The sequence below is a fragment of the Anarhichas minor genome, unplaced genomic scaffold, assembly GCF_050575085.1.
Source record: "Anarhichas minor isolate MPS153535 unplaced genomic scaffold, ASM5057508v1 ptg000028l, whole genome shotgun sequence".
Lineage (NCBI taxonomy): Eukaryota > Metazoa > Chordata > Actinopteri > Perciformes > Anarhichadidae > Anarhichas > Anarhichas minor.
The window spans coordinates 5,828,486-5,852,903 of record NW_027466474.1 but is presented as its reverse complement, the minus strand read 5'-3'; the positions used below and the strand labels follow the sequence as shown (position 1 = coordinate 5,852,903).

At 42.9% G+C, this 24,418-nt stretch overlaps 1 protein-coding gene across 1 annotated transcript; it reads left to right on the top strand.

Annotated features, from left to right (window-relative positions):
• The first annotated feature begins 14,457 nt into the window (after nt 1-14,457).
• Nucleotides 14,458-23,639, top strand: lnx2b (ligand of numb-protein X 2b). The gene is made up of 9 exons (XM_076103386.1): nt 14,458-14,864; nt 15,959-16,152; nt 17,682-17,881; nt 19,278-19,709; nt 20,674-20,817; nt 21,739-21,913; nt 22,628-22,871; nt 22,960-23,118; nt 23,213-23,639. Exons 1-9 carry the CDS (start codon nt 14,458-14,460, stop codon nt 23,346-23,348), a joined length of 2,091 nt encoding a protein of 696 aa, XP_075959501.1. The 3' UTR covers nt 23,349-23,639.
• Nucleotides 23,640-24,418: the final 779 nt, after the last annotated feature.

The following is a 24,418-nucleotide window of genomic DNA, read 5'->3' as shown; positions in this document are numbered from 1 at the left end:
TCATGTCTCGGTAACACTGGGGGGCGCTCTGGGACCTGGTTTTGCAGTAGAGCACACCGAAGTCAATCATTTGTTATTAATCTGAGACACATTTAAACCCCATGAAGAGTAGCAGTGCTGTAGTTTGAAAGGGATTGACAAACGTCCAGTGAAGTGTCAGTAGATCTTTATTTATTATTCATATATATATATATATATATATATATATATATATATATATATATATTCATATTGGGACACAAACACAACACAGAAACATTTTGGTCTGGTTTTCAAAATAGGATTTGTTTTAGTTTTTTTACAACTATATCAAGTATCTCACTTAAAACATTTTTGTAGCAATGGCACTTTCTTTTTAACATCATTTTAAAGGAATAGAGTATAATAAATACTGTGTTATTATACAAACTTGTGATTTAGTGCAGTTATTCTTTTACATTTTCGTCACTGTCTAACTTCTAGAAAATAGGAAACAGTGAACTAGTTTCATTAAACCATTCCCCTTATTCTTGAAGGGTGCCCTTGAGGACTTCTTTCGTAACCACTTATTTTAGGGACTTTGTCCCTCTTGGTGGCGCAATACTCCAACTTTCTGTCCACATGGCAACTGGAGGTAAAATAACTATCAGAAGATCCTCCAAGTTAGATTATAACCTACACAACTAAAACTATACAAGCATGTTTTTTGGCATGTTCATTTTTTTATGATGGTTCATTGAGAGGCAACTATCTCTTTTGGCATGACATTATTTTAAATTGCCCATCCATCCAGCCTCCTGTTCAGTGAGGCTCTGAGTGAAAGAGGGAAGATGTTTTGGGTTGAAGGTTTAGTTTAAAGCAAAACTAAATGTTAAATCCTCCTTTTTTTGTTCTAAAATCTGCAGTGACATCAGATCTGATTTACAGTCTTGTTTCATCAGCAGGGATTTGTTGTAGCTGTCTGGTTTCAGCACCATGTTTGTTTTTCTCCTGGTCTTGGCCCGCCACCAGCGCCTCCCTCCCCTGCCGGGCTGACAACCCCAGATGCATGCTAGGAGCCCACCTTCTGTCTGCGGCTGGACCACTTGGCTCCTTCACAAAGGCTATCTGGAATAACAGAGCCAACCAGAGGAAATGACAGCCTGATCACAAGAGGCCTCCCTCACTCCCCCTCTAGCTGCTTACTGGGGGTGGGAAAAGGGGTGTGTGTGTGTGTGTGTGTGTGTGTGTGTGTGTGTGTGTGTGTGTGTGTGTGTGTGAACGGGACACTTCTGAAAACTCAAGAACCAATTCTTGAGTGGAGGTAATTGGACTAATGGTTAAGAAACAAGTGCAGAACTTATCATGTGCGGACAATGAAGTTATAATTAATATTCTACTCAGGCAACCAGGCTACTATTTTAAAGTTGAGGGGTATTTGAATCGTGTTCAAAGTAAATCAATACAATCTTAGGAGCCAGGATGATAAGCTGGAGAGCTAATTTAAGTCATAACTGGGCTCCGACAGAAGAATACCAAAGTAATACATTTGTACCTCCCCAGAGCAATAAAAGAGCTCACATTGAAATTGCTTTAGAAATTCTTTGATCCCAGATAATGTGATGTCTTCCTTTAAAGATAAGTGGTGTGATGCTGTATCTTATCAATTAATGCTTCAGCAATCAAACAGGGCCCCACCAAGAATCTGTTGCCACTCTGTCTCCTTGGCTGTCCTTCCTCTGCCCTCTACCCACCAGTATTCATAGAGAATACACATAGAGCACTGCCTTCTTCCTGTATGTATGTCCCCCCCCTCCTCCTGAATGAGAACTTCCTCCACGCAGCAAAGCAGTGCGGGAGCAGCCTGCATGGCTTTGTGTCTCTTGGACCGGCACGTAGCAGTAGGTGTAGGCTGGCTGAGGCTTTGTCATTCTCTGGATGTCATGCGCAAGTCAACCCTTGATCTCCCACTTTGAAGTGCACTGCTGGAGGAGACTGAGAGCAGTCTATGAGCCCACTGCAGTCAGCAGAGGGCGCCTGATACCAGGGAGGCCTGAGTCGCTGTCAGCCCCACAGACTGGTGCAATAAAGATCTCACCTCATTATCTGAGACAGTCACATCACAGGCTAGTGTTTGCAGGGGAGGGGAAAGGGAAGAAAGGGTGGGGGTGGGGAACAGGCTGGAGTTGGGTGACACCAGAGTCTGTCAGTATGTGAGTGTGTCTTTTTTTAAGGGTGGGGGGTGTATTGGTGAGAAAAATCAGGCATAAGTACAATTCACTGCGGCACCACGTTGACACCTCTGCCAACAAGGGTGAGGCCAAACTGCTGCACTCCCCAGCTCACTTCACAGGAACGGGAGACTTGTTATGCATAGGAGCCTAATTTTGCATTAATGGTTTCTGTGATGGGTTAAACTGTGAAAGGTTGTCAGGGTTTGTTAGGAATAGTAAATGCATTTTTGCACCTCATTACTGGGAACAGTCTTTATTACAACAAACACTTAAACTTCTGTTATCTCAGCCCCACAGACCAGTAAATGTGCTTAAATACAGCCTATGAAGTGTTAAATATGCAGTAAATATGTAGCCTTAAGGAGTTAATTTGTGTTTCAAGTGCTGATCCATACATTATTATACTTATGTGGGATTAATTACCCCATGTGCAGTGACATTTTCAATGGAGTTGTGCATTTGTAGTTGCTTACTTTTTAAGATCAGCTGTGGGGATATACCAAAAAAATAATTGATTTAATAAAACAATTTAATGCGGAATGTGTACAAAATTGTCATTATTTTGTGTGATTTCTATTTAACTTGTAATAACTTAACAAGGAATGATACATCACCCATTTAATCAGGATGTAGATGACCAGGAGGTCCATTGTCTGTGAGGATGCAGAGGAGAACTTCTGGCAGCTGGTGCCCCCTTATCTTCCCATGTACAGCCAATAAATCAATATCAAATCTAAGGAACAGGAAGCCAGATGGCCTTCCCACAAACCACTAGGCCAGGGCGCTCTCAGGGCCTCCTCGGCTACTGTACCACCGGTGCATGCTGCAACCCTTTGAAGACATACACATTCAACAAGCAGCTCAATGAATGACTAAAGGGAACAAATAAGCTGTTACGACTCTGCTCATTTCAGTGTTTGTGTTTCCATCCACATCAAAGGCCTCAGTCTGTTTGATATACAGCCCCCACACCTTGAACCGAGCCATGTACAGGTAGAGGGGAGGAGCAGTCCATTGAGAAGCGAGAGGGTCATGTGGCCGCTTCTCTCAGCCCTGGCTCGAGGGCAGTTGACCCAGACGAAGGGTCTTGTGGTGTCTCTTGTTCCCCAGGGAGCTATTGCCCCTTACACCAATCACTGGACACATTATTTATTGGGTGGCCTATTGATTACATGCTTTTAAGGAATATTCACAAGAATTTAGTGCATTAGAAAATAGGAAACATTTTGCATTTAAAGATTGGAATTAATACAATATTAACAGAAAAGACAAAGGTGTGGGGTAACTGACAGTTGTCTCGGAGTAAGGCCAGAGAGGTCAGTTACCTAAATACATCCCGCCAGACTCATTTGGATTTCTGTGTAGGCCAGGGGTCAGGTTAAACAGTAGTTTGATTGAATGGCTGTTCACAGGCCAGTGTGAAATGCCAGCTCTATTGCAATGTGGGAGTGGGAAGGAGGGGGTTTCTCTGGCCTTTGTGTGGCCCGCGGTCTTAGAGCACGGACCCATTGTTGGAGGCTGACCAGCCAGCCCCTCAGACTCTCCTTTGCCCTGCTTTGTCTCGAGCAGTGTGACCATTTCCTTCATCCAGGTCAGGGCAGGGTCGTGACTTTGGACACCAGTCCTCCCTGTCTGTCTGCTCAGCCTGCATACTTATAAATGCATCCAACACTCAGACGGGTGCACGGGTGTCACATGGCAGTGTTAAAAAAAATGTATTGGAGTGTTGGAGCAGGTTTCAGCCTTTTTGAACCAAGAGGATGACAGCAAGAAGATCAGATGTCATCCTGATTCAAATTCGCAGAAGCAGGACACCAAAATGATACATACAACACTCAAAGTACAATATTAAAGCAACACTGACATGCTTCTTTTTTCTGTGTAGACACTTAAATTGATCTACAATGTACAAATCAGAATACTTTTATTGTTACTATCATTTGCATGGCGAGAGATATCTGACCTGCACATTTTTGCGAGTGTATAAAACACTGTACCGCAGACACGGAGCTGAGATAACCTCTTTACTGCCCTGAAGTGTCCGCGTTACACAACTGTGAAGTTTTAGAAGAGTGGACAGTACCTTCCTTCTATCCCGAGGCTGGACCTGCCTTATCACGGCCTGGCCATCATGGTGATAACAAGAGGAAAGGCCAAAGGGCCGTAAGAAACAGTGTGCATGGTTCAGGTCAACAGTGTGAGGAGGCTGGACTCAAAGGGGAGGGAAGGTGGACAAGAATATTATCTGATAAGAATCACCAAGGTCTTTTGATCTCGGAGGAGCTGATTCTGGGCTACAGGGTGTCATGCTGGGTGGACGAGCAGAACGACACGGCAGGTACAAACAAGCGAGCCCTTGAAGATCATCTGGGGCTAAGCATATTTACACAGGGAAGACTGGAAAGACTCTACTGATGCACACACTCAAACACAAAAACCTGTTGTCCTCAGGATTTCACACTGTAGTAGCATTCTTTACACATTTTGCATCTTTTTTTAAAACCAGAAAGCACAATAATGCCTTATTTCTGCTCAAGCTAATCCCCTAAATCTGTTTCTATGTTGAAGCCACGATCTGGCATTAAATTCAAAACCAACAACTGACTGTGAGGCCTCTGAAGAGAAGCGTAAATGTCAGTGTGGTTCGGTGTGTTTTTGTCTCAAAAGTCACTGATTAAGGGTGTCATGTGGAGGCCAGACAGGACCCGAGGCTGCAGTGCAAGCTGTGGCCTGAACCAAATGCTTTGCTGTCTCACCCAGGGCAAGACGGAGGAGGGACTTCTTTTAGCCTGGTGTGGCCAGAGGGGAGGTTAGCAAGCTGCTGCAGCGTTTAAGTGTCCTTGGTTTCTTAGCAACAGTTAAAAACAAAAGATCTGAAACACATCTATTTGTATCTAAAGCCCCACTCTCTTTCACCAAACACAGCTCATTGAGATGTAGTACTTTGAAGTTTAAGGACATGTTTGATGATATTCTACAACCTTTTTTATTTCTCAATAAATCGGATGAAGAAGACTTAAATTAAAGTATCGTCTTTGTATCTAAAGTCTGCTATTTCTCTGTGCCATAAATCTCAATGAGCCGCACCGTTACACTGGCTGACATCCTTCATCACAATGACTTTATTTTGAGTCAATCCCCTGGAACATCTTCCTGCTGCAGTAAAATACTCACCAAATGTGTAACACTCTGCAGCTGACAATAGTCCCCCCAAAACATGCACTATTTACTCCTGTTTGAGTAATGTTCACTATAAACTACAGTGCCCAGCCCTTTCAGTCTGTCTGACAAAAAGTCAGACTGTTGGTTTTGGTCTTTCTGTGGGATGTGTTGACGATAACTAAAATATTGGATTATTTTCAGTTGTCTGTATTATAGTAAGTGCCAACAGGAGAGGTATCATTCTTTAGACAAATTGAACCAAGTTTCTCCTCACAACTTGAAAATCAAAAATATGATTTATTTTTTTCCATCCTTAGTTCACATCAAGCCAAGACAACGACAGCAAAGTATCAGCAACCTGTTACATCCACGCTCCAATTAAAAGAATTAAGATGTAAGGGGCCTTCATTATCAGCTCTCTCTGAAGGACATCAAAGGGCGTGCTGGAGTGAGACTGCAGCTGCCCTGACGGTGTGAGTTTCTCCTCTCTCACTCCAGAGGAACTTGTTTGTGTTGAGGATGTTTACTGATCCCAGGAAAGACAAACAGCCTCTTTCTTGTTTGTTGGTACCGCAGCTCAAACAGTGTGTGCGTGTGTGTGTGTGGGTGCGAGAGACAGAGCTGCAGGATGTATTGTATTGTAGCTCAGTGTTTATCTTGTCTCCTGTGTTTTCACCCCATTTCCAAGTTTCCCATCAGAAGACGACCAAAATCAACATTGTGAATTAAATTAGACTGAAAAAAGGCAGCCAGGGCCAACCACAAGACGTTTACACACAGCAGATGTCTACAAAACATCTTCAATCGGCAAAGTCATTGGAATTTCTGATGTTCTGATAAGTGAAAGCTTAACTTCAGTCTCATAATCAATTAATTCATTACTCTGCCAAGTAAAAGCAATCCACAATACATTGCCATTAAACGCTTACAGTTCTGAGCATTTCAAGCATCGTAGATATGGTACCTCATCTGAACACACGGTGTCACTCTTTCTCATCTATGCTGATAGAAGTCAGAGGAAATCCTCACATCCAGTCCACATCTGTCAGGAACCATTGAGCTGTCAACTTGTTGAAAACAATGTTATTCATTCATACTGATTTAGAATGATTTAATTGTGCTAAAATGTTTCCTTATTGGAATCAAGTGTGTCACAAGTTCTGAAACCCGTCGAGAACTTGTGACTTGTAATAATTTCATTTAATAATTTAAATGAAATATTAAAACTGTATCGTCTTAAATCTTTTCACTAACATTCAAATCTATTCTGTTTTTTTGGAAATGATTTGTTGTATGATGGTCAATGAATTCTGTATATAAATTACTGCTTTATTCAGGCAGGAGGCAAATCATTTAACTTTCCATTAATTCTATAATTCAGTAAATACCGATAGGAAAACATCTTAAACTCCTGGCTGTATTATGAAATACAGACCAATTGACCTCTGTATTGCCACAATGGAGTGTCTCAGTCTGTGAGCTTGTATCAGCAAATGTCACTTTGTATTGAGGCTTCCTACCACCGCTATAAATCCTGGGGGAAACAGGCTTTCACAGAGAAGTTTTATGGCACAGAGACTTCCCTTCTATTCTGCAGGGGGTATGGTGCTTTACACCGAGTGTTCGCGTGTCACTGTCCTTTTAACTGCCACAGTCCCAAAACTATAGAGGTATTTTTCTATTCAGCGTCATCCAGGTGTTCACTTACAGATGTTTTGATAAGACAGGAAGTTTGAAAAACTATTTCAACTGTGTTTACAGTGACTTAAATTAAGTGGGGGAAGAATAATTCAGGTCTTGTACTTAAGTAAATGTGGACATACACTGTTACAAGTTCTGCATTCAAAAGCTCAAGTAAAAGTACAAAAGTATTCGGCTCACTTTACTTAAAGTGGTAAAACTAGAAGTACTCATTATGTTCATTATATTATATTACCTCAAACTTGTACTTATGTATGTATACTTGAGTAAATTAACATCCCACCGCTGCTTAAATGACTAAAGAGCTGATTACAATTATACAGTTAGATAAACACACCCCAAATTGTTTCAGAATAATCACAGCTGAAGAGCTTACTTTGTTTTTTGCTTATATGTCTGCCATTTACAAAATATATGATTATTCACTCTGTATGACAGCGAAATCATCTTTGGAAGACAATCACTTCAAACAATGTATGTTAATATATACAACGTGTATGTAAAAAGTATTGTCACAGACAACTCTCCAGTATATCACAGTTTAGTCTAGCAAGAAATATTGTACTTTTTACTCCTCTACATTTATTTGACAGCATTGTGTTACTATTTTTCAAATTAAGATTTTACATACAAAACAAAGTTTGTAAAATATTGAGTTGCTCTTTGTTACACAAAGAATAATTTACAGGAAGATAGAAATTGGACAGTATGATTGTAATCAGCACTTCAGTCATTTAAGCAGTGGTGGAAAGTAACCAGTACATTTACTCAAGCACTGTAGTGAAGTACAAGTCCCCATATTGTACTTTTTACTCCACTACATTTCATAGCTTTCGTTTTTCGCACATTCAAATTAACTTATTATAGGTTAAAATACGCAGTAAAGTAACTAGAATGAATTTACCAGCTGCAACATAAATGTGATGTACACATTAATGCACCATTATAATCCAATACTTTTGACATAAGTAGCCTAAGTAACATTTTGATTGCAGGACTTGTAATGGGGTCTTTTTTTATACTGTGGTATTTCTATTTCAGGTTCTGAATACTTCTACCACTGAATACATTGTATAATGAGTTTGGGCTATAAGCGGAATAAAACGCTTAAAACAAAACAAAAAGCTTATATTAGTTATTCACTACTTTGGAGACAGGTGAGTAATCCATGTTATAAGTGACTGAAAACCCCATTTTGGATAGATTCAGTAACAGCAGTACTGCGTGTTCACCTGCATGGACTTCTTCCTGTGCGGCTGAACAGCTTTTTTTTTTTGTTGGCTTCCAAGTATGTTTGCTCGAAACTGGGAAAGTCGCCCAGTCTCCGGTAGGTTGAACAACACCTGGGGGACATTAGGCGGGGAGAACTCAACCACAGCACTGCGGTAAAAAAAAAGAAGAAGCCATACATCCTCGTCGGTGAAGAAGCTGTCCAGTGTTTTTAATATAGTGATTGTTTTATATTCAGAGTTCACAGTGTTCTTTGTTCAAGCTAGCGATACGTGAACGTTAGCTAGCTGCTTCCGGAAAACAACCTTCACACAGGTAAGGAGAGTTTCGGTCTCCACTTGAGCCAATTCTGTCCGGTTTATATGTAACCAGACAACCACGGCTGCGTTAACATGTAAATATGTGTTTAATGGTTGAATACAGACGTATTAAGAGGCACACATTCACTCATTAAAGTGAGTTATTGTGCTCAAGGTGTGTAGCAGTTAGCGCTGTCTCAGCAGGTTACGAGCTGAAGGTGAAGCCACGTTAACGGCTGTTTTAACCGTGGACCAGATAGATACCTGTGAAGGCTAACCGTCGTTACCTCTTCTGTCATCTCGATCTGTCGCATCGTGCTCGAGTGATTAGGACCAAACCAGCAGTCGTGAGCTGACAGGAGGAGAGAGGGGGGAGAGCAGTGAGTTATTTATGGTCCCAGTGACAACACACACATCCAGGCAAAGTGATTACAAATGTCCTTGTGGCTCTCCCCCCCCATGTACTGAAGGGTATCTCTGTAGAGTACCTGGACATATTACATTTAAATGGTTACAGTCAGTGATGGGGAGCAAAGTACATTTACACAAGTGTACTTTAAGCATTTCTATTCAAGGTTACTTCATACATATCTGGAAACAGGTTTTACTTTGGTTGTCAGAATGCTGTAGTTACTGATGACATGTTTAACATATCAGTTTATAAATACGCTCTGTATTGATCGCGTGATGGGGAAAGTAATAAAGGTATACAAACTGAGTACTTCAAGACAAAGTTAGATGGCAACAGTGGTGTGATGTGACTAATAACAGAAAAGTCCTTTAATGTTTAACAGCACAGACAATTATGGTGATGTAATGATAATCAGGGTGTGTATTAATATGGAAATATACAGTACACACACAAAAGCAAGAGTCATATTTTTCCACCAGCTTTAATTTGACAATGCTGCTTACATGTTCGTGCTTATTCAAGGAGACAGTCATACCTAGTTTTTACTTTCGTATTGGGGTAGCTTAAAAATAGACACGAATGTTAAAATTGGCCACATCTATTGAGATTATGTGCAGTTACTTCAAAGATCAGTCTTCAAACGGAAGGCTTTTTGTACTTGAGTTTGACAAGTGCAATCTGTACTATTTTAGTCAAGTGTCATCACTATCTTTAGACTTTATATTAAAGTCTGTCCTCAGGGAGATTCTGAACTCAGAATGCTTGCAACAGTACTATGATATTCAAGTTTAAATAACTACCGTCTCGTAAGCAACATGGGAATTTAAAGCACATTTATGCATGTGTATGTGAGGTCCAAGCCGGCTAGACAAAAGAGGAGAGACCACACATGAGTTGTAACTAAAGTTTATTTTAAATAACAGGGAAATTTGTGTAAAGAAACTAAATGTAACAATACAGAGTGGAAACCAGAGGGAGAGAGACCGACTGCCACCAGTTTATGTTGTTCTCAGTCCCTTAAAACCAACTTCAGGTTATCCACCCTCAGATATCTGCAACCTTGGTATCGGAGGAAGCATCTTTAGACGAGAGAGAGGGGGGACAATCATGGTTATAGTGGGTGTGGTTAAAGGCAAAGCAAAACCATACATGTGGGGCAATGCACAAGACCATAGTGGGTGTCAAGGCCAGCCACACGACACTACCAAACCTGATATAAAACAAATCTAAAATCATCTGACATACTGCCAACTATACAAGCCCAACCCTCGTCTTCAGGTAGTTACCAATAGGTGGGCTCTTATTCACTGGTTTCCAGTGTGTTCAGAATGTCCCTGCAGTGCAGTTACCACCAGAAAGCCACCGACATGATCCAGAGCATACAGCTGTACCCGCTTTTACTGCCACTTTAGGAGATCAAGTCAACAAACTAAATGGGGGAGAACATCAGTAACCAAAAAAAGACACAAAATGCACAATTGAGTAACGTTTTAACAAAAAGACTCAAGGACAAGAGTGGAATATTGCTCTGCCTCGCAAGAAACCAAAACTCACGATACGCCCCACATTTGCATTTTAAAGTAGTCACAGTCTGCAATTTGGAGCCCACATCTCTACATACAAGTTACCAAACCCCCATAGTCACAGGAGGTAGCACCACCACAAACCACACCAGTCCAAATTAGCACACAGCCTGGACTCCATCTTACCAAAGTGGTTCATTTGATCCCAAAACGAGCCTCCAATTTGTCACAACCCAGCTCAAGGCTGGACAAAGGAGGGGAGACCGCACATGAGTTGTAACTAAAAAAGACGTGTAGTTTACAGAGCTTAGTGTGGCGATAAACTACATGTAACAAAACAAGCCAGGGGTAGAGAACGATTGACCAACTGCCACCAGCTTTTATAGTCTTGCAGCCAGACCAGGTGCGCTGAATCCATGGCTGATGATAAGTTAATACCATGGGTGGTGTTTGTTTTGGTATGTGCAGGCAGGCCGTGAATATAAGCTTAACCTCCGCGTGTGACGTGTGGGCGAGACACTCATACCAGACCACGCGTGAGTGCAGCGAGGCTGACAATCCAACTGGTTTGGTTGTGTGAAAGTACAAACTGGTGTGAAGTTGGAGTGGAAAACACTTTGGAGAATAAAGGTTTTAATGTCACATGAGGATTTGCGTTGTTGAGGATCCCCTGCATACAGATAGATACACAATGCAAATATTGTTCTTTGTATTCAAAGCAGGATACTTTGCATGTTGTTTCTACACCAGCTACATAATGTTCAAGCAGCGCTCTAAATAGACAAATATATGGTATTTTATTTTAATTACTAATTAGAGAAAATATCCATGTAACTTTAATGAAATGTTTAATTGATGCCATAAAAGTTTAATCTTAGACGTGTTGGAGCTCTTCACTTGATTATATCATACTCAAACACTAATGATTAACTGTCATTCACCTCTGGGCATCAATTTGATTCATTCTCCCTTTTATGTTTTCTGTATTCATTTACGGTATGTTGGTTAGCACCAGACGTTGGTGTAAGACAGAGGGAGACGAGACACGCCTCCCTGTCTCAATTATTTGTCTAGCAAGGCTTCACCTGCGTTCGCTGAGGGTGTGGCGGACCGCACATGTGACTCACCCATATCGACGATCAAAGCGAGTGATTTTGGCTCAGCTTCGAGGGAACTGCCACCTCTTGTAATCCTCTGGGAGACTGGAGGACGCTGTAGGGCCACGGACATTTCCCGCTCAGGCTGTCACATGATTACAAGGCATTTTGAGGCATTAAGGCTGGTCGTATTGAGCGGCTTTGGTTTTCTGTAAACCTGTAAAAACATATTTCTACTGCCTATTGTGAAGCTGTCTTGTGTTGGTTTCACACACATGAACTTTAACAATAGTCTAAAATGTTTCTTTCAGTGTGGGATTCCTGTGAAATCATTTCCTCGCTCCAGTGTGGGATTAGGATTAAACTTGGTACATGTACTTGTGATGTTGAGGTAGATTAATGGTGATATAGAGACAGACTTTCTCAGGGAAACTCAAGACTAGAGGATTTTTCTTGAAGCAGTAGATGACCGATGACTGAAAAATGTCCCGTGGGGATGTCCTCAGATTGCCTTTTTTCTCTGACCAACAGTTCAAAACCCAAAGATATTCAGTTTGGAGCTGCAACACTTACTTTCCATTACTTTGCTCTATTAATCGTTTGACCTATAGAATTTCCAAAAATAGTGAAACAATGCCCATGACAATTTACCCAGACCAAGGGTCCAAAACCTAAAAATAGTCACTTGATATAAAACAGAGAAAAGCAGCAACGATTGCATATAAAAGGCTGTCAACGATGCATCAACTAATCGATTCACTGAATCAATCGATTTATCCGAGTCTCCATTTCACGAGGAGGATCTGAAGAAAGACGAGCACCGTTTCTTGATGCCATGCCGTATCCTTGAGAAACACGGAGATATTTACTGCTCTGTCAGTGTGGAAGTGGTGGACGGTGATAGATGGCCTCAGAGATGGCCATCTTCAGACCCGGTAAGCAGGAGGGTACCGGTCATCTCCAGGGTCGCTGTATGTCTTCCTGTGAAGATGACCTCTGCTCTAATGAAGACATGCTTCATCCTCAGTGGAACCCGTCGGGTGCTCTCTGTGACTCCCAGCTAGTGTACGCCACTTTATCCCAGAGCAAATAATACACCTTGGGTATACATTCTTGCACCACATCATTTGATTTCCAAATAAATGGAACACAGCCTGGTTTCTACTGTGCTTCCCTCTCTCTGGGCTTCAGGATCCATGAGCCCCTATCCATTACAGGACGAGGTATCACTTGTACAAAGTGAAGACAAAGAGAGAAAGAAGGCCTGTGTGACCTCCGCCAGTGTGCACGTATGTTGAGAGGTGTGCGCACACACGCATATATTTCCAGATGGTGTGTTGTGTGTTTGCATGCAATCAGTCGTCGAGCTACTGAGAGCACTTTACCTGTAGTAGTGCAACATCAGCAGTCTGAGCACCCCCCCTCAACACACACCCAAACAGTCACACGTACACACACTTTCCTTTCACTCTGCCTAGTTACACCAATCCCCCACTGCATTACTTACACCGGTGCAGTCAGAGCTCGTACACATCCACGCTCATGCACACAAATATGTGTCCACACACACACACACACACGGACATTATTCTGACGGTGTGCTGCTGGAGAGGCAGGGCTCTGGTTTCATTCAGGCTTCAGGCAGCTGTGAGGTTAGAGTCTTGTGTTTGCGTGCAGTGGCTACGAGGCGCTTGACAACAAAGGTATCAGCTCGGGTGAGTCGCTCCAAGGCAATATCATTAAAGATAATCTGTCTTTTTGTGACTGAAGTCTTGGACTGGGGTCACATAGAGAGAGGAAACTAAACGTAGTGAGTTCATTGTAGAGGCTTTGTTTTCTTTCTTTTTGTATGTGGTAATGTGCAAGAGAATATCTTTCTGTACTCCTTTGTGTTTTTAGGACAAAGTCGTGCATCTCAAGGTGGTGTTTGTTCATTTTTGAACGCATGAAGTCTTCTGAAAATGATGTTTGTGAAAGTGTTCAGCACAAAACTCCTTAGATGTATTAGAGGCACATATAACCTGTCGTACGAAAGCCACTAATTGCAACTAAATGGCACTTTTTGCTTCTAACCATAGTGAGCAGTTAATAAATCCACACACACACGCTGTTGTATTGGCTGCAATTCATCTTACAAGCTAGTTTTATGAGATCTAACGTAATGTATTTGGTGTAATTTATGATGTGTCAATATATTGGATATATTTGTTCATAACTGTGGCCAAAAGTTTCTCCAAAGAATGTGATGCTAATCAGCTTTCTCCTTATGAGAGAATTAAAGGAGATTAGGAGCCGCACAAAGGGATGGAGACTACTGCCGATTGAGAGCAAGGGGTCATTAGTGATGGGGGTTGCATTTCTGCCCAGTTCATTCTTACTGCGGTGTAGTGCCATGCCTTTGTTCCTTCACATTACCAGGGGTTTGACTTCAGTCAGGTTTTTTCTCTTGCCTCATTTCACAGAGTTTAGCCCTCTCAGTGTGGAGCACGCTGACTTTTAGCTGAGATGAGAATTCCTTTTGTCCCTCAGGAAACTAGCTGAGAGGAAGCAGCTGCAGCTTGCTGCCATATTGCTGCTGCTCTGTGGATTTGTCATTTCCTGTGGAGCTGGCCAGTATGAGGAAGAACAGTCCAATTTCTGCATTAGACCAATCTGTGTTTCTCTCTCAACAGAAAATCTAAATGAAGACATGAAGACTCTGGATCATCGTTTCATTTTCACAGTTTGAATGGATTTTTAGTTCCGGACATGCAGACATAGATGTATGACCAGACACGGTTTTAAGGATATAAGAGGGCGCTGATCATTTCCAGAGAATTTCGGACTGATCTTCTTCAGCCAATGGCTACAACAGAAACCAAAATCGCAGGCAGCGTTAGCGCCGCGGGTCTGTCGTGGGCGCGGGTGTGTAAGGAGTGTGGCCAGCAGCACGAGGGCTTGGACTGCCACCTGTATGAGTACCAGGATGAGGTGGACGATGAACTGGTTTGCCACATCTGCCTGCAGCCCCTCCTCAGACCTATGGACACCCCTTGTGGCCACACGTACTGCTTTCATTGTCTGAGCAACTTCTTGAAAGAGCAGGACTTCTGCCCCGTGGACCGCCTGCGGCTGCAGTTGCATCAATGCCGTCCCTCCAGCCTGCTGGTCAGGAACCTGCTGGACAAGCTGACTGTGATGTGTCCCCACTCCGCAGAGTGTCAGCAGCAGATGCAGCGCTGCGAGCTGCAGCCTCACCTGCACAACAGGTAAGACTCTGACAGGTCATGACGGCAGTTTTAGTGGATATTGGTAAACCTTTACACGGCTGAAATGATCGGTCACGACGATGTGTATGATTTTAGACGGGAATGCTAAATATTATATCACCAGTCATGTGGTCATTAAGGGAATAGTTTGATATCACTATCATATCTGTTGGTTTGATATGAAGCTACAGCCAGTTAGCGTAGCTCAGCATAAAGGCTGAACGCATGGGGAGATGTCTGCCTACCTCCACCTCTTAAATTCACACATCTTTTATGTTTAATCCATATATAATTGAAGTGTAAAAATGAAAAATTGCAACTTGCTTATACTTTTGTATTTAACGCACATACAAAAGCAAAAAAGCTGACTAGTGTATTTCCCAAATTGTCAAACTATTCCTCAAAGTGGAACAATGTTACTGTACGGTGTATTAAACTTCTGATACCGCTATATACATATACTGCATGCACGCGTCTCCACTTTAAGGTAAACCTAAGATCTAACTGTCCTCCTCTTCATGCCCTCTCAGGCTGTGTTCTCCTCTTCTTGAAGCTGTGTTCCTGGTAGCTCAGTCCCTCTATTGACGCAGAAACGGCTAATTATTGAGCTCAAGGGGATGTGTGGGTCAGCCGACTTGTTTTTCGCATGGCCGGTGTGGTGCTTATCATCCTGGTGGCCAGCCATGACGCAGTCAGTTGTGGGCGGCAGATAGTCCTGCTGCAGCCTCACTGAGCAAACAATGAGGAGGCAAGGTTCAGGCATGAAGAACAAGCAGCAGTCCCAGCACTCTTGCTGACTTAATCAGACTGAACCTGTCTCACCCAGACACACTGCAATGCAGTAAAACTGTCCTCTCATCTGCATTGGGCTTCTCCTCTGAATCCTGTGCATAAATCCTCTCTTCTTGTCTCCTCTTTGCCCTCTCAAAACACTTTTAAACCTCCATTTTTGTTTATGTTCATTCATCTCTGGCACATTTAAGAACACCCCCTTCTAATTTCCTCATAAAGATTGCGTGTTTAAAAATCACTGGTCGATTATCAGCCGTGTCATTCTCTTTACCAGTTTCCTCCATGTTCCTATCTTTCCTCAGATGTCCTGTTTTTAGAAGACTGAGGGAGGAAGCAGAGAAGAGGAAGAGGCCCTCGTGGAACGAGCTAAAGGGGCGTAAAGGTGACGTGGAGTCTTCTGGTGATGCTAAACATTCAACAACACAGTCCCGAAATCCCACCAGAGATCAGCCTGAGCCCGGGCTGATTAATCCTGCCTATGAAGAAAGTGAGGAAGGTATGGAGTCATTTTATGCTACTTACAGCCACCACTGTATCAGCCACTCTCTGTTTTCAGCACAAGAACGAGAACTTTTCTGTTTTCTTTGTACCCACGTACACACAAACCACCACTTCTATGCAAATGATCTGCGAGAGGAGGTTGGTAAACTCTTTGACACAGAATAATGTTTATAGAAGTTTCTAGGTTGAATGGAAATAGTGATTGCACAAAACTTAAATCATTGTGCCCGTCGCCTTTCAGCGTGCGTGGGTGTCGAGACACAGACGGGAATTAGTGATGTTTTCAGCCTCGTGGTTTTGATTCTGAGTCCGTCACAGGTGAATCATCAGCCAGGTTGTAGGATCGTGTGTTAGCTCACAGATGTGGTAACCAGATGGTCTCATCTCCTTCAAAGCATCCTGCAAGCCAGAACCAGGGGCAACATTCCAATCTAACACAGTTGCCAGGCAACTGGTAAACAGTGTCCGCAGAGGAGTTTCCGTTATGTCGTCATAATCTCTGTTTTAATCAGATTACTCCTGTATGCTGTTAAAATCTGAAAGGAAAATACAACGAGCTTAAACTTTTAAATTGTGCAATGAAGCTTTATGTTCATTGATTGTTGAAATTGATATTTTTTATTTAGCATTTAAAATCGCAGCAGGTTGCTTCATTTAGGTTGAGCTATCTCCTGAATTCATGCCGTTGTTCTGTTTGTGGGACTAAAACGGTTGGTAGCACTGCGGAGGAGTGAGCTGCAGCATGTCAAATCTTACTGGTCTGAGTGTTCGCTGAGATCAACACCACGGTGGAGATACTTCAGAGTGTTAGAACGATGTCATTGTGATGATTAGAAGTTGAGGTCCATTGTGTTTCACTCTGTTTCCTGTCTAACGTCGCTGTTCACTGTGTACTGTGAAAAAAAAAAGTCCCCTCAAGTTCAAACACTGGTTATTGGTCCACTCAGCATTGTGTAATTGTGTGCATGTCTCTACTGGTAAAGTTCTACTCCAGAGATTCTGTAAATACTGTTGTTTTTGTTTGTTTTGCTGAGAGTTCGATGAGAAGGTGAATATCTATTTCTTTGCATTCAGTAAAGAGAAAGGAACAAGATAGACTCGGCTTATTAAATAAACGTCAGAATAGTCTCTGTGAGGGATATAATTAACAAAAACCTGAACCACCTTTTTGTCAGTTTACAATTACATTATAATCACAACATGTTGTTCTGCCAAGCAGTGTCTCCCTGGTCATGTTTTAAAAGATAAATGATAAATTGCTGTTTTAGCCATCTTTTCTACAAGTTATAGTGACAATTTACAAAATTTTTGATCCGTGGGAACATGGAGACATCACTGCAGTGAAGTCAGGTGGGGCCAGAGAAACACAAGCGGTCAGATATAATAAGTGGTAAACAAGCCAACAGATGATCCAAACCACTTTATTTGGTTAGTGAATGTCTGAAATAATCCGTCCTTGCAGGGGAAGGCTGTGTGCTTGTATAAACAGCTATATTTACTCCACTCTGTTCCTCTTCCCTCCAGACAACACCCCACTGCGGTCCAGTCTGGTGGCCGAGTCCATTGTGGTGGAGCTGTTCAGAGAGGAGCCGGAGGAGGAGCTGGGCCTTCGCATCGTGGGGGGGAAAGACACACCGCTGGGGAACATAGTCATCCAGGAGATTGTCCGAGACTCGCTAGCAGCTCGTGATGGCCGACTGGCCCCGGGGGACCACATCTTAGAGGTGAGAGCAACTCAGAAATCCAACGAGGAAAGTCTTCATTGTATCCTGGTGGCATAGCGTGACACTGTTCACTTATTTTAGCATAAACACCTCGTCACTCAATTCTCAAGGCATCGTAAACACGGTGCTTTGCAGCAGGGCATGGGAGGGTAGATATTCAAGACGAACAAGTTTTAGCTCCATGGTAACAAGGCGTGGTAAATATTATTCCCGGGCCAACATGCCAGCGTAAGCAGCTCTACGGTTGTTGTTGTTGTTGCCACTGATCGACTTTAGCACCTTTCTGTTTGAGAGGGTTCAAACATGAAGGGGACTTAATCTGATGTCTTTGAACCAGAGTTATTAGGAGACTAGAGGGGCACTCTTAGAGGGCACAACGCCGCTTCCTTAAGTGTCTTCCTTGTTTCCTTGCTACACTCGCCCACTGTAGCATTCAAGCACTAGGATTGGCCAGGTGTCCATGCTCGCCAAGGTATTTGTTCAGGTCCACTGCTCTGACCAATGCCTAACCTTAACCACTTGTCTTTGCCTCAACCAGCTACACAGGGCGGGTCTTGTTAAGTAATGCAGTGGGATTCATAATTAACCCCACTTCGCCAAGTATCATGACAATCGGGCCTGTAGTTTTTACGTTTTTGTTACCGTATCCCAGAGCCCAATGTGACGTGTTGTTTTGTCCGACCAAAAGTCCAAATCCACAAATCTTCACTTTTCCAAGTAAGAACCTGGAGTCATCAAATGTTTATCCTCGAACACATTTGTTTTCCTTCAGAGGAGAATGGAAGTGCAGAATATAAGTGAAGATTTTAATAAGTTGTGGTTTATCTTATCTTATCTCTTGTCCTCCTCCTTGTGTTTCTACCCTCCGGTTCTCCTGGAATGCGGTACCGCTGTAAACCGAGCTCATAGACTGTTTCAGCTTCGGCTCTGGCATCCCTGCTTCGGTGTGTCCTCCAAAATGTTGCTTTTCCTCCAAAGCCAACCGATCCCAAGCCTGGAAATGAAAACAAAAGCTGCCTTCAGGATGTGAAACATTAACTGCAGTTTTTTTTGGGCTTGGTGGAAAGCTGGTGGATGTAAAAAGATACGGCGACTCAATCGTACTCTTCCCCTTGAATCCATTTTCATGAAGGTCTAATTTCACATTAGATTTGTGAGGCATGTATCACTTTGACATGATTTATTATAAACAGAAAGGGCAAGCTGACGATACCTTGTAACTAGTATCTGCTCTAGTTCTGATTATGCTGATCACAGTTCCTCTTTTTGGCCTGATTATAAACTAAATTACTTTATCTTGCTTCTCTGCTCAACAAAAAAACGTTCTATAGATGTGCTGCAATGATTAGGCCGCTGCACCACTGACTGCTGTTTCTTCTCTCCGTCGTGTCTCCAGGTGAATGATGTCAGCCTGGCTTCAGTCCCCCACGCCCGAGCCATCTCAGTGCTCCGCCAGCCTTCCCTCCTCCGGCTCACTGTCATGCAGGAGAAAGGTTTCAAGACGAGGGATCCGCGGTCTGATCATCACGCTTCCTCTTGCATCACGTCCACCGCCTCCCAGCCCTCTCACAGTCCCCACATCAACGCTAACTCCAATCACAACCCCGGCACGGTCCTGCAGGTGACGCTAATGAAGAGTCTGCGCACCGAACCGCTCGGCATCAAACTCATCCGCAAATCGGAAGAGAGCGGGGTTTTCATCCTGGACCTGCTGTCGGGTGGTTTAGCGGCCAAAGACGGAAAACTGAGAAACAATGACAAGGTGTTGGCCATCAATGGACACGACCTGAGGCACGGTACACCTGAGAGCGCTGCCCAGATCATACAGGTAACTACATTAACTACAAGTGACACTCTACAGCAGCAAAGACCATTTTCTAAAGCATGCCTTATGCTTAAAGACCGATTCCCTTTCTTCCAGAGTTCATTTCGTTATGTTGAAAATGTAGTTATTGCGGTAATGTAGTTGTGAGCATGAACTAGTTTGAACTCATCTGTGTTGGTACATTTAAAGAATTACAGACAGATTTGGTTTGATAGTTGCCAGAAATTATTGTACTGATTAACTTTGTTTCTTATTTTAAATCAAACCGAGGCTGAGAAACGAAGAAAACAAACAATATGCAAACATGTACATGTACATTCTGAAAAGGATAATGTGAATTATGTAGTTAAATCATAAAAAGACGATTTGGCTATTGTAAGTTTCCTACTACCAGCTGTTTGGGTTTCCCACAAGCACTTGAATGTAGAAAAAAGAGACTTTCAGAACACTCACTGCTTTCAATTACTTTTGCAATGATGTAACATTACAAAAAACAAGAAGTTGCAGCATTCATCACTTCACACGATGCAAAAGTGATCAATAAGAGCGAACAAGATGCCGACCAATGAGTCTTACAAGCAGTTGGGCGACTAATTGTACCCATGTAAGATTGTGCTGAGCGCGGCGCATTAGGAGAGCATGAGTTTACCAAACAAATGTGCCAATTCTAGGATCTTTTGGTCTGATAGTGGCAGTAAAGGAGAGGTCACGGGGTCACCATATTCACTAAAACAATCCGCTGGGGACCATGAACACCCACAGAAAGTGTCATGGCTTTTTGGATAGTTCTGGTCCAGATATGTTGCTCAAAAGAAGAATTGAAAGATGGGTCAACATTGCCATAGACTCCACTGCTATCAGGGTAAAAATAAAGTTATAAATAAAACTATTATGATCCAAAAGGCTGCCAGGAAAGTAGCCATATGTATTTGCTGTGGTATTATTTGCCTTTTGTGTGTGCTTTTAGGCGAGTGAGGTGCGTGTGAACTTTGTGGTGATGAGACCTGCAGACGCTCAGGAAGAAGGAGGAGGCAGCAGAGAGGGACAACACAGCAGAGCAAACAGGAGGCCTGAGCCGCAGTACTTCAGGCGCCGGCCCACCTACATGAAGGTAATACAGAAAACTTCCTCGCAAACTAATCCTCAAAACTACTTTTTAAATAAAATATTTTCATCCACATTTATTTTGACCCTTGCCAGCTGTTGGCCGCTGGAATTCTAGCTTCCTTTTACACCACTGACCAGCGGCCTCGCAGCACCTCACAAACGTTACATGTTTCTGTTTACACAGTGTAATTGTGACGATCGCTCCTTTGTCAGTCACACTCACTTGTACCATACACTGTCAGTAAAAAGAATAGCACCCCTCCCCCCCAGTTAGGGGTGAGAATCTTTGAGAGCAGACACCTGCATCGGTGAGCGGAGATGAAAGCCCTTCTCCGGGCCTCCCTCTGTCCTGATCAAAAGGCCTGGGGTGCTGCTCACTCTGCCGCTACAGGGCCACTGTCTTGTTGTTTTTTGGTTGTTTCTTTGGGTGGCAGAGGATCAAAGCTGGTAACAGTTAGCTTTCGCCTACAGAGTCGAGCCTTTTCGTCTTGCTGGGGGGGGGATGGGTTCCCTGCTGGGGGGAGGAAGAGCCCCCTCCTCCCCCCCTCCCCAAGCTTCCCCTCTGATGGTTTACAGACTCCACAGAGAAACAAGGAGGCTGGCTGAAGCTGTCATTTTCCACACATCTTGTCCACTACGAGAGCTTAGTGTTGATCCTCACACGTTACCTCCACCCTTACCTCTCAGCTCCTTCTCAAATGTTTCACATTTGTTTCTACGAGTGGTTTTGTGAGAGGAATCCATTAAGTCACAGGATCCTGGAGAGGCTTGTGTGTGTGTGTGTGTGTGTGTGTGTGTGTGTGTGTGTTTGTCAAACAAAATAAGATAAAACTGTACTTCTTGTAGAGAATTTGTGAAACATGGCCTCCCATCGTTATGGTGTGTTTGTCGTTGCTTAGTATTCATTTGTTCATTGTTCCTAAAGGATCCTCCAGGTGGGTTTTCCAGCCAGGAGAAGACTGTGAGTCTGAAGAAGGAGCCTCGGCTCTCTCTGGGCATCACCATCGCCGGGGGGAGGGACTGTCGCAGCCGTCTGCCCGTTTACATCACGAGTGTGCAGCCTGTCGGCTGTCTTCACCGAGACGGCACCATCAAAAGAGGTACAAAGCGACATCTGGTGATGTGTGATTTTGACGTTGAAGGAACTCGTACTGAAAGCTTTATACTTTATACAGTTTGTCTTTGTAATGTTATTCATTTTGGAGAGGGTTACATCTAATTATTATTTTCATTATCTGTAGATTTTTTATTTAATTTAATAATTAGTCTATAAAATGACATAAAATTGTGAAAAATGTCCGCTATATTTTGGCTTTTGTATATTTTGCGTGACCAAAGATATTCACTTCACTTCTCACGTTTGAGAAGCTGGAAGCAGCACCTTTGTGGTATTTTTACTAAAATTACTAAAACTGATTTTCAAAATAGTTACCGATGAATTTTCCGTCAATCAACAAATCAATTGATCAACTAATTGTTGCAACTCTAATCGTGGCTAAATGTAAATGCACATGAAGGAGTGTAATTCTTCATATTTGAATAAATACACTGAACTTAGTAACTGTTCATGGGAAACCGTTTCCCATGAACGTGTGCTCGACTTAGAATACGTCCACATTAAGACATTTAAATTTGTAAATGCATCCTTTCATCTCTGTTTCGTCCCTCCATCAAGACTAACACAGCGGTTTTTTAAATAGCGTTTTCTAACTTAGAAAGCTTGATTTTGACGTATACTTTGTTTTTACAACAGAGATCCTCTTAAATAAAATGTCTTTTACCATGTTCACAACATCATGTGTGCGTTTCCTCAGGTGACGTTCTGCTGAGCATCAACGGCGTCGATCTGACCCAGTTGACCTACAACGAGGCCGTTTCTGTGCTGAAGACTCAGACAGCTCAGTCCCAGGTGGCGCTCCGTGCCATCCAGACCCTCTCAGAGGACTCGGAGGAGGACGCCGAGGCTGCCAGCAAGGACGAACTGGACGCTGTGGACGACCCACGAGACGACGCCCTCAACTGGACACCACTGTGGACTCGCTGGCTGGGATTACCAAGGTAGAGCCTGAATTCTGTTCCTCCACTTCAAGTGCATTCACTTAATTTGGATGTGAGAGACTCTTGACTGTGCCTTTGTTCGTCTCAGCCCCATGCACTGGTGCCGGGACATCGTCCTACAGAAGACCAACAACGAGAGCTGGGGCTTCAGTATCGTCGGCGGCTACGAGGAGAGCCACGGCCAGCAGCCTTTCTTCATCAAAACCATTGTGCCTGGTACACCTGCTCACTTCGACGGACGCCTCAAGTAAGTGAAGCCCAGTTCGACTCCCACACGACACGTAATCAGCTCCGGCATCCTTTCATCCCTCTCAACATTAACGGTCTGTGGTTCCCTCCAGCTGCGGCGATGAGATTGTGGCGGTGAATGGAGCCACAACGGTGGGAATGAACAACGCCTCTCTCATCCCCATGCTGAAGCTGCAGAAGAATAAAGTCACACTGACTGTGGTGTCCTGGCCTGGGAGTCTCGCGTAGCAAAACTCACCTGCACATTCACTCTTTTCTTTCCGTCACCCTCGTTAATTGTTCACATGATCCTCGCCCTGTTCAGCTGCATTCTTCACCGGGCCGCTCACTGTCGCCTCCCGTATGTAACTCTTCGTTCGGTTGCGTTGATGTTCCTTCTGTGTAATACAGAAGATGTTCGCTAAAGAACCATCCTGTGTACAATAGAAATGACTCTCCCAAGCTCGTTTGAAGCAGGCTGTTTGTTTCAGTGTCCTCTCACACTCAAAGGGCAGATGTTTGCACAAAGTGGGATTAATCAGGGTGCAAAAATGATGACAATCAGTGAGTTATATTCTATGGACAAACTGGAAGGATGGTTGTTGAGTACTTCATGTATTTCTTTGCTTTCCTGTTAAATAATAATACGATATATTTAGACAGTTGAGATGAAGAATTATATATATATATATATTTATATATATACATATATATAGTAGACTACATATAACAAAAATGGTTGCTGATGTACTAGACTCATGCCAAAGACAGAAGAATCATCCTGTCCTGTAGCTTTTATACCACTAGTGTGATTTTATCAACTTGATTTACACTTTTAAAACGTGCATCAGAATGATGAAGTTGAATTGAGTCAAAGTGACATTAAGGGTAAAATCAACAGCTGCCGCTACAAAAAGAGACTTTGGTTTAACAGGGAGGAAACCGGCAAAGAGCATTTAATCAGAATTGGCCCGGGTTTATTTTCTGTTTCTATTTTCTGTTTAGCGAATTCTGCAACAGGAAATAAACTTTTATATTGTTGTTTAAAACTGTGAGCTGGTCTATAGAAGCATTATATAATACTGAATGACTTTGATGAGCGTGTGCCTTGTAGATATTGAAGGACAAACCAGAATGTATACTTGCCTTAAATCTCCACCCCGTCATTGTTCCCTCACAAACTGAATTTCAAAGGAGAACAGCTTTGTTCAGATAAATGTGTGTTACCTCGTTCTTCTTTGTGTCAACACGTTCCCTGTGGCCTTTCTTGTGCATCAATTGAGACGAGACTTATTGAATAATTCAGAATTTGTTTTTCG

Bases quoted from the DNA above. Each gene is read 5' to 3' on its own strand.
- lnx2b (XM_076103386.1), top strand. From the start codon at position 14,458: ATGGCTACAACAGAAACCAAAATCGCAGGCAGCGTTAGCGCCGCGGGT. The intron at 20,818-21,738 runs GTAATACAGAAA...TTGTTCCTAAAG, and splicing joins GCCGGCCCACCTACATGAAG to GATCCTCCAGGTGGGTTTTC. The intron at 21,914-22,627 runs GTACAAAGCGAC...GCGTTTCCTCAG, and splicing joins AGACGGCACCATCAAAAGAG to GTGACGTTCTGCTGAGCATC.